The sequence below is a fragment of the Tachysurus vachellii genome, chromosome 1 (assembly GCF_030014155.1).
Source record: "Tachysurus vachellii isolate PV-2020 chromosome 1, HZAU_Pvac_v1, whole genome shotgun sequence".
In the NCBI taxonomy this organism is placed as follows: Eukaryota; Metazoa; Chordata; class Actinopteri; order Siluriformes; family Bagridae; genus Tachysurus; species Tachysurus vachellii.
The window spans coordinates 18,328,094-18,340,786 of record NC_083460.1 but is presented as its reverse complement, the minus strand read 5'-3'; the positions used below and the strand labels follow the sequence as shown (position 1 = coordinate 18,340,786).

At 40.5% G+C, this 12,693-nt stretch overlaps 2 protein-coding genes across 3 annotated transcripts in view; one reads left to right on the top strand and one right to left on the bottom strand.

Moving 5' to 3' along the window:
* The window catches only part of atm (ATM serine/threonine kinase), a 48,666-nt gene extending 47,914 nt beyond the window's left edge, over positions 1–752 (bottom strand). Inside the window, exons 1-2 of one of the 2 annotated variants that reach the window (XM_060875694.1) lie at positions 637–752; positions 349–444 (exon numbers count right to left, since the gene is read on the bottom strand). In XM_060875694.1, the coding sequence (XP_060731677.1) occupies positions 349–420 (72 nt within the window). In that variant the 5' untranslated portion in view covers positions 421–444; positions 637–752. Of the gene's footprint in view, positions 1–348; positions 508–636 lie in introns of those variants that run through there. The other variant, XM_060875701.1, reaches the window with a different exon arrangement.
* Positions 753–988: 236 nt separating this feature from the next.
* Positions 989–6,982, top strand: nop53 (NOP53 ribosome biogenesis factor). The gene is made up of 12 exons (XM_060875681.1): positions 989–1,236; positions 2,030–2,106; positions 2,716–2,800; positions 3,226–3,425; positions 3,659–3,714; positions 3,868–3,963; positions 4,436–4,537; positions 4,833–5,006; positions 5,097–5,272; positions 5,561–5,627; positions 5,715–5,791; positions 6,549–6,982. The coding sequence occupies exons 1-12, from the start codon at positions 1,028–1,030 to the stop codon at positions 6,607–6,609; spliced, it is 1,380 nt and encodes a 459-aa protein (XP_060731664.1). The 5' UTR covers positions 989–1,027; the 3' UTR covers positions 6,610–6,982.
* Positions 6,983–12,693: the final 5,711 nt, after the last annotated feature.

Genomic DNA, 12,693 nt, shown 5'->3' with positions numbered 1-12,693 from the left:
GTGATGTGAGAGTGATGTGATGTGAGAGTGATGTGATGTGAGACTGATGTAATGTGAGACTGGTGTGATGTGAGGGTGATGTGATAATGATGTGAGACTGATGTGATGTGAGACTGATGTGATGTGAGGGTGATGTGATAGTGATGTGAGACTGATGTGATGAGAGTGATGTGATGTGAGACTGATGTGATGTGAGAGTGATGTGATGTGAGAGTGATGTGATGTGAGACTGATGTGATGTGAGAGTGATGTGATGTGAGAGTGATGTGATGTGAGAGTGATGTGATGTGAGAGTGATGTGATGTGAGACTGATGTGATGTGAGAGTGATGTGATGTGATGTCAGTACCTTCCTCTCTGTAGCCTTGTCATTATCCAGCCCTCTGCAGCACAGCAGCAGCTCATTCACTATGAGACTCATGTTTAATGTGTCAGGGACAAAGTGCTGTGGATGAAGCAGCAGGTTAAACACACTGATCTCACACACACACACACCAAGCTAACATGCTAACTGACTTAATACACACAGATGCTCTAAGATAAAACCAGTTTAATAAATAAAAGCTAATCACATGAGTTGCACAGCTATAATTACTGTTACACACTTTGTTTATTTTCTGTGTAAACTCTCACACACCTTCCTCTGCTCTTCGCCTTAGGTTTCATCCTAAATCACGAATAGAACAGTGTACAGGACCCGTGTGTTATCACAAAGCCTATCTAGTGTCCCTACTTAGTGACTCTTTGGTGCATTTGGGACTGAGCCTTTGTCTCTGACTGTAATAGAGAGCGACGCAGCGCCACCTGCAGGTCAGGAGGACTTGTAGCCCATCATTATTATTATTATTTTATTTCATTTAGACGTTACATAACGTATACATTATGCAGCACGATACAACCACGTGTAAATTATTAACAAAGAATTAAACCGAAACCATAATAATAATTAAACTGCCATGTTTCCCTCACTATAAAGCCGGAAGCGTCGCCCCGCCCCCTCTACAGACCCCGCCCCTTCCTGTCACAACATGGCGGCTGTGAGGAGACACAAACACGTGGCTGCGTCTCAGCCTGGATTTTTACCCCTAAAGTCGGACACAGATAAAGACGGAGGGGCAAAACTCGGGCGTCGGAAACGTGTCAGCAAGAACAAGAAAAAGAACTGGAACAAGTACAGCGACGTTCAGGATGTGGAGGAATTTTTAGAGGACGTGAGACTCCAGGAGAGAGCGACAGGGTGAGACTCACGTGTGTGACTCACGTGTGTGACACGCAGCGCACGTTAACTCACGTGTGAAATACTGAGCAGTTTAACAACATGTTTGTTACCATTATTACTGTATAACGATAAATAATGAAGTGAGCAGAAAAACCATCAGTTTAAAGAAAGTAAATAATCAGTCAATAAGCTTTTATTGTCATTTACACCATATATAGCTGTTACAGTACACAGTGACATGAGACAACGTTTCTCCAGGATCAGGGAGCTACATAAAACAAAGACAGGGCTAAGGACTTGTAAGTAGTCTTAGACACATAAAGTTTATCTGTGTAACCTGGTGCAAACAGTGCAGGACACAAGACAGTGCAGGACACAAGACAGTGCAGGACACAAGACAGTACAAAAAGTACAGAAAATACAATACACAAAAGACAATAAACAGTAAACAGAAACTGCGCCGACTGACCAGTGTGAATACTGAATGTTCAAACAATATTGCGTGCAGTAATGCTAGAATGAACACAGTTTCTTAACAGGTCCCTGAGATTTATAGAATTGTGCAAAAACAGCAAACGACTGAAATATTGTACAGTATGTGCAAAATGACTGAAATATTGATTTGTTTTGCACATGTAATGAGTTTTAGAGCCTTTTATAGTGTTTATAGTAAAACACTTAGCTGGATTTCAAACTTAAACACTGGGTCATTAAACACCTCGTCCCACTTAAACACTACATCTGTTTGCACTTCCTCTGTCTACCTGTAAACCTTCATTTTAACTCCTTTCCTTTTTCTATCCTTTTCTAGAGGGCTGATCGCAGAGAAACCAGACGAAGGTCTTTTCTTTGTGGACACGGGAGTGAAAACAAACAGCACAAATCCAGGTGAAGTCTGACACTGTTCTTTCACACTGAAAGTAAAAATGGTGTGCAATGTAAAAGATTTCATTTTAATTCCAGTGCAATTGTGACACGACTGAACAGTTTCATCACCTAATGTAAAAGTCCCTCGTGTTATTAAAGTGATTCTTGTTTTAACACTGAAGTGTTTGTACAGGAACGACGCAGACGTTTAATAAAAATCTGATCTAATATTAGGTTTGTGTTGTATTTGTTGTGGTGGTCACATTTAAGTTGAGATTTTCCACCGGAAGGTATATAATGTTCCGTCCAAACCTCTGTTTATGTTTAATGTCTAAAGCTTTACAGAAATGTGTAGAAAACCTTTCTGTAAGTGGTAGTGTTGGTTTCTGATATTGTGTGTGTGTGGTTTTATTTATAATGTAACTGTCATTTGTCTTTCATCACAAGAATTAACTTCTTACTGGATAAATAACTAGAGTTGTTTTCTTTCTCAGCATCTCTTCTTTGTGGTGCTATGTACAAGTTAACTGCAATAACACTTTTATATTGCACTTATATTTTGGAAAGAATTTCAGAAATAATACAGATGTGTTGTATTTGACATTTCAGTGGTTTTATGTCTATATCTAGAAGCTGTAAGAAAAGGAAAACGCTCGAAGCCACTGCATATTGATCTGGTCCTGCAGCCGGATTCCCATGTTCCAGCACCTAAAGAGTAGGTGAACACTTAATGTGTAACTTAATGTGTCCTTGTTGATCAGCTTATGAGTGTTTGGTGCTAAGTACAGATATGAACATGTGTCCGTTTGTGAGCTGATCATTGTGTGTGTGATTGTGTGTGTGAGAGTGATACATGCCCTGTGATGATCTCATCCTTGCGCTCCCAGTATTTCTTTGGGAATGTGAAGACACTCACTGGGACCTGGAGAGCTGTTGTGTGAACGCTCCTCTAGGATCTGAGGGCTTGTTCGGTTTACATTGTGTTTGCTAGATCACGTTTTATTCCTTCCTCTGTCACTGTGGGGATTTTTAATGTGCTTAGAAACACAATTTCATAACCACAATATTATAGTTAGTTAGGACAAACATTTTGTCTCCACTGGTTCATGTTGTGCTGCTTCTGTCTTGTATCTGTCCCAGTATCTTGGCGTATCAGTGTCCCAATGCCAAGAAGCTGCGCCGCGTGGCCGAGAGGGCCGAGAAACTGGCTGCCATGGGTGTGCTGCCACGCAGAGAGAAGCTCCTGCAGCTACGCAAGACCTCAGAAAGCCGCGTTAAAGAGAAACCTAAACACCCCAAAGATCCAGCGAGGAGCTTCTACGATCTGTGGAGTGCAGGCAGTGAGTCGATCAGTGCTCAGAAATCATTTAATAAAGAAAGATATGATTAATGAAGAGCAGTAAGGAAGACTGTTTATAGCTATTATAATGTCAGGACATTTATATTACAGTATTAGAGCAGGTCCAAGTCCCATCTGTAGCCATGATGCTGATATGTTGCTCTTTACAGTAAGCAGTGTGTCATCATACACTCGGTGTCCTTCAGCTCTACACTTCTCTCTCCTGTCTTACAGACCCTGACACTGCAGATCCATACTACCTGGAGCAGACCAAGAAGAAGCTGGTTAAGGTGAGAAACTGTACGCACCACAGCACTGTACACACCACAGCAACAAATCATCTCTCCAACCAACCACATGGGTGTTAGGAACAGAAACACATGATTAGACAATAGTGGCTTCTGTATGTATTAGTAACTCTTGAATCCCCCCCCTCCCTCCAGAGACCAGAGAAGCTGAATGTGAAGCCCTCCATCCTGCCTGCTATTGAAGTCATTGCCCCTGGAGGCTCGTACAATCCTGATTTTCTTTCTCACCAGGTACACAAGCTGATGTTGTGCGTTTGTGTATATATTTGTGTGACGATTTGAGAAACCCATCAACAACCCTCGCAGCCCTGAGATATATAACCAGAATATTGAGTTTTGATCCAAATTGTTTTCCCAACAGCATTCTTTATCACTTTGACTTTAAGAAGCCAGATTTATTACCTTTTTTTTTACTTTTAATCTTTCCTATTCTTCTTTCCTACAAAGAGCAAATGCTGGATAAAGCTTAGATTTGTACTTGAAGCAAAAGCTGGAAAATTGTTCACAAAGCTGCACAGGGCACAAGTCCACTTTATTTTGTGTATTGAGGCCACAGATCTCCATAGATGGATGTTGACAGACAGATGTGTGTACGTCTATAGACAGTTGTGTGATCAGATCAGGATGTTTCAGCAGCAGTATTGCAGGTGTCAGAATTTTTGTGCATCATTCTGCTATTAAAGTGTGTGTTGTGCTGCTTTAGACGCTGCTGCTGGAGGCTCATGAGGCTGAGGTGAAAAAGGTGAAGGCTGAAGAGAAGCTGGAAAAGCGGCTGGCAATAAATAGGATGGACATCGCTACTGAGGTACAAATGTTCACCATCACTGATCACCAGGAAACAACCTGCTGTTTGTTTTTCCTTTTCAAGCACGCGGTTATAAAATGCGTGTATCTGATTGGTCAGAAGGTGTGATCGGTGTTCTAGAACCGCACGGCTCCTGAGAGATGTTCTAGCTATGAGGCAAAACTGTCAGGAGCATTTAAAGTTCACATCAGTCATCAGAATGAGGAGAAAACATCTTAATGTCTATAACTGTGACATGGTTAAGGATATGGGATGCTTAGTATTTTTAGAAGTAATATTGTGTTTGTGCACGCAGGAGAGCACCTTTAAAGAGCAGGTCGAAGGGTTAATCGAGGAAGACGAAGGGGAAGAAACGAAAGAAATCGCGCAAACGACGGAGGATTCCAAAGATGCGGCCGTCGGGCCGACAGCACAGCCGGAGAAAAAGACAGAGAGACAAAGAAAGAGGGAGAAAGCAGAGAGAATAAAGGTATTGAAAGAGGAAAAGACGACCATTTAAAGAGCTTTCTATTTACCATCCTGCCCTGAATCCTGCTTCTTCTCTTCATCTATGTAACAGGAGCTGAAGAAGGCAGTGGACAAGAAGAAGCTCCAGAGTCGACAACAGCTGTTCCAGCTGCGCTCCATTGGTGCAGACCTGAAGCACAGGGAGCTGAGGACCAGGATGAGACAGACAAAGAGGAAAGCAAAACAGGAGGAACAGAAATCACTGCCACGCCGTCTGGGCAAGCTGAAGTTAGTGTGACTTTATTTATAGCTGCTTTGTGTCCTTAATATTTAACATGTTATTGCTTAACGTTAGCAGTCTGTTTGGTTGTAGAGGAGCCATAAGACAGAACTAGGGTTAACACACACAGAAGGTCGGCAATTACAAAATAATATTTTTTTTTTTTTTTTTTTTTTTTTTTTTTAAGATTTTTTTTTAAAGATTATTCAACTCTGTGGCTCTTTGAGGGTTTTACAGACAGTTTGGTCTGAAACAGAACAGAGCTAAAGTTCAGATGTGTGTTTTGTGTTCTACAGGTTCCAGGATCCTGATCTTGAGGTGCAGTTAAGTGACGAACTCGCCGGCTCTCTCCGCACGCTGAAGGTTCGTGTAGCCGCTGAGACGTGCACAAGTTTACACACAGCTCCTGTTTCTGTCCCACTAATAACGATGTGCTTCTTTGTTCTGCAGCCAGAGGGCAGCGTATTAAAAGATCGCTTTAAGAGCTTACAGAAGAGGAACCTGATCGAACCTAGAGAAAGGGCCAAGTAAGAGTCTTTATTGCTTCTCAAACATGGGCATTAGTGCTAACGGCTGGTCCAGAAGTCAGAAAATATCACAGATAGATGAAGATATTTCTAAAATGCACAGTCTGATGTCACCAAACATGAGAGAAGCAGAGTTGCGTTTAACAAATCAAATCACTTGTAAGATGAGATTTTTAGCAGGAAAAAGAAAACAGGAAATTGACAACTTGGATCTGTTGTATTTATTTTATAAGCTTCAAGTGGATCATGTGCATAGAGTTGTTTAAGCATCTTTATCCAGTGAAATACTTGTGCTACACCTCTACACTCCACTACAGGATGCACAGTTCCATAGTGGGAGATGTTGTACCTTCACTACTAAATTAGGGGCAGTGGGGCTTCAGCACTGGGTTACTGATCTGAAGGTCAGGGATTCAAGTCCCAGCACAACCACCACTGGGCCCCTGAGCAAGGCCCTTAACCCTCTGCTCCAATGGCCTGTGTCATGGCTGAGCCTGTGCTCTGACCTCAACTTGCTAACAAGCTGAGATGTGGAAAATGGTTTTTCTCTGTTAACATGGCAATAAAAACAAGTGTCTAGTGATATTATTGAGCAGCGTGAACATTGTACTCAGTTATAAAGTGTTGTACATGAGTTCTACATCCAGCCCTAAGCACTAAACTCCCATCAGGCTTCAGTATAGTGTTTAATGTAAAGTTTTCTGCTTCACCGTTGTGTGGTTCAGTGCTTTTACATTATTTTCTTTATTTCTTGCAGGTTCAGGAGGAAACACAAGGTGAAGTATGTAGAGAAACGAGCTTTCAGAGAAATCCAGTGACTGCAAACCCGGTTCCTTTCTGCTGTTTGTGCTGTCAGTCATCCAGTCATGATGCTCCATGCTGTTACTCCAGATCATCTAAACCTAAATCTAAGTGTGATGAGACGACCTTCAGCATGAGCTGATCAGTGATGAGCTCTCATTCCTCCTGGTTTCACAGAATGTTTGTGAAGACTGATGTGGTTCTGTGCTTTAAAGGAATATCTCAATTTCTAATTTCTGCTTTTTGACAAATTCCATGTCCTCATGCACCAACTGTGGAAACAGACTTTTTCAGTGGAAGCTGCAGATTTTCTCAACAATACGTCAGACTCAAAGTCCATCACATGGATTAATACGGATAATAAAGTAATACTTAATGCTCTACATCAAAGTTTGTGCCCTTGAGTCATTTTTTGGAAGTTTTCACACAATAATTCATCTCATTACACAAACGATCTTCACTTTAAACACATTATACTGAGAATCTGTGGACTGAAGCATTTGAGTTGAATGATTTTGGACTTGGATTAATATGTTAATACGATCATATAAAACTTGTTCAGAAGATTTTTTTTCTGTTTCAAATAAATTTGATGGAGCTCCATTAAAAAGTTATTAGGCAGACAAAGGCATGAAGGTGCTGATGCTGAACCTCTTTACAATTTCAAACTCCATGATTATGTAAATTCCGAAAACTGCTAACCTTCGATTTCTGACCACTTCAGAAAATCTGTGTTGCATGAACTGCATTTACATGTAATTTCATTGGACCTTTCAGGCATGAAGGTCATGTTATGGTGAAGGGGTGCGTGAGCTTCAGTACTGTCAGAATAATAGGTACTAAACTTCCTTAACTACAAATGAAGTGTACACGACTGGTCCTTAGGAGCAAACGAACCCAAAGTCCAGAGCAGTAGTGGCTCCATAGGGGCAGGTCAAAGCCACAGCATCCACGTACACTCTCCATGCCATTTAGCACCACAGAGTAATTATTGCACCTAGTGGTCAAAATGTGAACTGAAATAAGTGCTAATTGATACCCATTGGGGAGGAATCATACTGCCCCGTAACTGCCCCATCAATGTTTTGTGAAAACAGAAAAAGCAAACAGAACAGTTAGTGTCATCAGAGTTTATGATTTTCACACTAATGTTAGAAACACAACATGTCAGAATTAGCTAAAGTATGTTTTTCATCTGTAGCACAGAATGATACCAAGTCACCCTAAAACAAATAAGCACATGCAGGTACCTGAGGGCTAACTAGCAATTACAGGATAGAAACGGATGACTATGTTAACTATGTTCAGTTAACTGTGTCCGATTCTCTAATAGTCACTGGGACAGACTCCCATCATTCTCTTGCACTATAACAGAAAATCAGACTGATAAAAAGACTTTCTTACATCACACAAAGTGAGTAAAAGAAGAAATCTGTCACAGGTTTTTGTTTGCTTTGTGAGATAAACCGTATTTGGGGTGGAAATGAGCCATGACAGAAAGCACACACTATATTGGACAAACAGGTTTAAACCCAGTCAGAACAAGCTGGTAGACTGAACACTGTTTATTAAGTAGTTACTCTTAATTTCACTTCATTATAACCAAAGCAGGTGTAATAACCTTCTGAGTCTATTAGACTGCTTTGTCATTGCTAGTCATCCTGGTCCTGTGCCACCAAAATCTTTGGTCACGAGCTGCTGTTTGTTGGTTCAGTCTTTTTAAAGGTGCCCTACTTTCATAATTATGATGTAAAAAAAAAAAAAGTACAAATATATACCCTGGAGTTTACTGCAGCCAGTGGTATGAAAAAGTACAGTTTAGTCCTTATTGCTGAGAGATTTGAAGAGAACAGATCAAGATAAGGAAATATCAGGTCAGAAGCAGCAGTGTTTCAGTTGATGTTGCAGTCTGTGGTGGTGAAGGAGAACATCTCTGTTGACTTGTCAAGAGCCATGACTGAAAGAATAAGGACGTGGAAATCAGGCTTCTCAGCTGGGCTTACTCTACATGATACCTTAAAGAGCTCAGGAATACAGTAGAGCATCAGAATAGTATTTGAAAAAGAAGAAGAGTCTTTTACGGTGGATGACACGGTGTTGGCTCCCACTAGAGCCGTATCAGGCACGGCCCACCGGACAGAATCCCCAGAGCAGACCCAGTACCTGCTGGAGAGATCACAAATTATAACATCTGTGGACCCCACAGGAGATGCTGCAGGTTGTGGCTGGGGATAGAAAAGCCTGGTGTGATCTTCTAAGCCTGTTGCCACCAGACCTCCCAGTCCCAAGACATGCATGCAGTACCACTGGTTTAGATAACTAAATGGATGGAGATTATAATAATGAGCACAAAGAGAAGGTGGAAAACTGGCCAAAAAGTTAGTAATTTTCCATTTCTGCATCTTTTATAGTTCTGAAAATAATTCCCACTGTATGAAGTTAAAAAACATGAGTTAAAATTCTTCTTCTTCCAAGGTTGTGGTTCCTAATCCAGCACCATACTGCATGTTTACACCTCAATCATCAACCTGCCACACCAAAAGATTCATATTTAAGTCTCTGTCTCTCATGAGAATGGAATTATTTACAGATTTGAAGCGGCACTTGACTGAATTAATTGTGGTTTAATAAACAAATCTTTCTTTCTCCTTCAGTTCTCATTAATGACAAATTCCTCTCATTTTTCACAATGACATGGTTCATTATTCAGACTAATAATGAAGAGACAATTACAGTGTGCTCTTTAAAATCATCAATTATCATCCTTTATGAGAAATTGAATTACTAAATAAAATAATTCTACTAACAAAATGAAGACTTTATTTTAATCTTTCACATTAAAACGCTGAACTCACTCATTGTATTTAATGCATATGTACCGTACCTCACAGGTACTGACCAGAACTGGAACTGGATGTGGTTTTCTGTTCATTTTCAAGGTCTTCTCAAGGTTACATGTGTTATGTGTTCTGAGATGCTTTTCTGCTCATCACTGATGTAACGAGAGGTTATTTGTCTTAATGAAGCCATCAACTCAAACCAGTCTGGTTGATGTCTTTTGGCATCTGACACTTATTCAACTGGGTTTTTTGTGCACTATTCTGTGTAAACTCTAGATTGTCTTGTGTATGAAAATCCCAGGATGTTGTGTATGATCAGAATTACTGAAGAACTCCAACCAGCCCATTTGGCACCAACTCAAGTCCCTGAGATCACTTTTTCTCCACATGAATATTAACTTAGCATTAAGCTTTTGACCTGCGTCTGCATGCTTTTATGCATTCCTGATAAAGTGCATGGTGATTCTAGCGGGATTGTGGTACGTTGGGATCGTACATGCATCTGCCAAACAACTTTAAATATAAAAGGAAGTGTGAACATATTATGATGTACTGATGTACAGTACTGATTAGTTGATTAACTTCACAAGTACTAATCACACAAATCATCTGATCAGTGCAATTTATTTCATTCTCTACTACAACGGTATCTGGAAAGCTGAGTCTCAATGCACTTAGACAGAAAGAGAGACAACATTACAAACTGGTGTAAAGTTCCTAAATACAAACTGCTGTTTTTTTTAATAGGTTTTTAATAAGCTGTCAATATTTCTTTAACTTTGTGTGTGTGTGTGTGTGTGTGTGTGTGTTTGCACGCCTTTCACTCAGGCTTAAGAAGCTAATGCCACCCAGCAGGACGGGAGTTTTATGAAGTGAAGGGCGTTTGGTAATTGATTCCAGGCCATTAGCCTAAGCTTTAATTACCCTTGCTGCTGTGTGAGTGTGTGAGTGCTCCTGCCCTTTCTCTCTGCTGACAGTGAGCATAGGAAAAGCTGATTATCATGTAATCGTGGGCAGATCAGTAGAGGCGGGGGCATAATCTTTCACCTAAAGAGTGTCCCCTTGTGTCTTGTTCCATGCAGGACATCCCAATCCAGACTGTTAATCTGTGTCCCTTTATATCTGCCCTGGATTTGAGATGAATACAGTCACAAATTACACATTGGTCTTGATTGGACATGAGATGCTGATTTCTGAATTCCAGCTGGTTTATATTAATGCACTCATTCGTTAAAATATTAAATGATTTTGGATCGTAGACATTCCACATAAACTACATGGCTTGAAAACCTTGCTGTGACCTTGCTGTTGTTTATTTGTTTATTATAAAATACAGGGTAAACTCAACACATGCAGAACGGAGGTGGGATTTGAACCCCTAATGCTGGGGGTGGAAACATACTAACCACTGATCCAGCGTCTGATTAAAGCTGAAATCTAACTAACATCAGGGCGTTAACAATGATCTCATTTGTGGATTTTTGTGAAATTAAGTGTATCAGCACCACTAATGGTTGTAATGTGTTTCATCTTCATTTTTATTGTGTTATTAATGAACACCCTCGATATATTCCATTGCTCAACCTTCATTGTCCGAGATATTGGTGTATATTACATTTTAGCCTCTCATTAGGCCATCCATCACTCAAATCATTCACCACTCATACATTCAGTGACAATAGATAATCACTTGGAGAGGCAGTTTAAATGCCATATATCCTTTCTCTAGTGATTTAAGCTATTTAATCTCACTCCAAGTCACAATGTGTGTCCAGCATAATATTGTCCTTTTAATGATCTCATCTAATGCTCATCTCACAGCGTTCATTACTGAAACCAAGAGCATCTGTGAGACTGTTTCCTGTCCGCTCAGGACCCACTACAACTGCACTGGTGTCCTAATGGATAATAAACAGAGTCATGTAATGTACACAAACTGCATTCCATGAGCCTCTGGCTCCTTTTGGCTAGTGCTAAAGCCAGCTTAAGGCATGAGAGAGAGAGAGAGAGAGAGAGAGAGAGAGAGAGAGAGAGAGAGAGGGAGAGACAGTGAGAGAGAGAGAGAGAGAGAGAGAGAGAGAGAGAGAGAGAGAGAGAGAGAGAGAGAGAGAGAGACAGTGAGTGAGAGAGAGAGAGAGAGAGAGAGACAGAGAGAGAGGGAGAGACAGTGAGAGAGAGACAGAGAGAGAGAGAGAGAGAGAGAGAGAGAGAGACAGTGAGAGAGAGAGAGAGAGAGAGAGAGAGAGAGAGAGAGAGAGAGAGAGAGAGAGAGACAGTGAGAGAGAGAGAGAGAGAGAGAGAGAGAGAGAGAGAGAGAGAGACAGTGTGAGAGAGAGAGAGAGAGAGAGAGAGAGAGAGAGAGAGAGAGAGAGAGAGAGAGAGAGAGAGAGAGGGGGAGAGACAGTGAGAGAGATAGGGAGAGACACACAGAGAGAGAGAGAGAGAGAGAGAGAGAGAGAGAGAGAGAGAGAGAGAGAGAGAGAGAGAGAGAGAGAGAGGGGGAGAGACAGTGAGAGAGATAGGGAGAGACACACAGAGAGAGAGAGAGAGAGAGAGAGAGAGAGTCGAACGCAGTGTCTTGAATGCATCTTTCTATTAACATCAGGACTGTTGTGCCAGCTCTGTATGATATTATAGACAGATCCCAGAGACTCAACACTAAACATAGCAAACAAATTCCTGTACATACTAATCACCTTCTTCTGCTACACTTGTGATGAGTGGTTGGAAACATCTCCACTACCGTGCACATTTATCTTTTGCTTGATATGATATGAAGTTAAATGAAATGCCCACAAACATTTAATATGGTTGGCTGCATTTAGGTCAATTTCAGCTCCCAAATGCCTTTAAAAATATTTCTTCCAGCAACAAACAACAGACAACAATGTTGAGGGAAAAAGATGTGAAACTCTGGGCAGAGTGGAAGCAGAAGGACAGTCATATCCTTTATAGTCATAACAGGTCCAGAGCCACACTGAAGCATGGTGGTGACAGCATTATTTTGCAGGCTGAATTTCATTTAATGTAAATTTTTCTTAACAATATATGTGTTGGTTTTATATATATATATATATATATATATATATATATATATATATATATATATATATATATATATATATATATATATATATATATATAATGGAGTAATTATTTTATACATTCTATTAAGTAAACAAGTAATGCATTTTGAACTTATTTTCACCAAAACACACTATTGCACTGCATTATGGTGCAAACACCTGGTTTCTGTTTCTT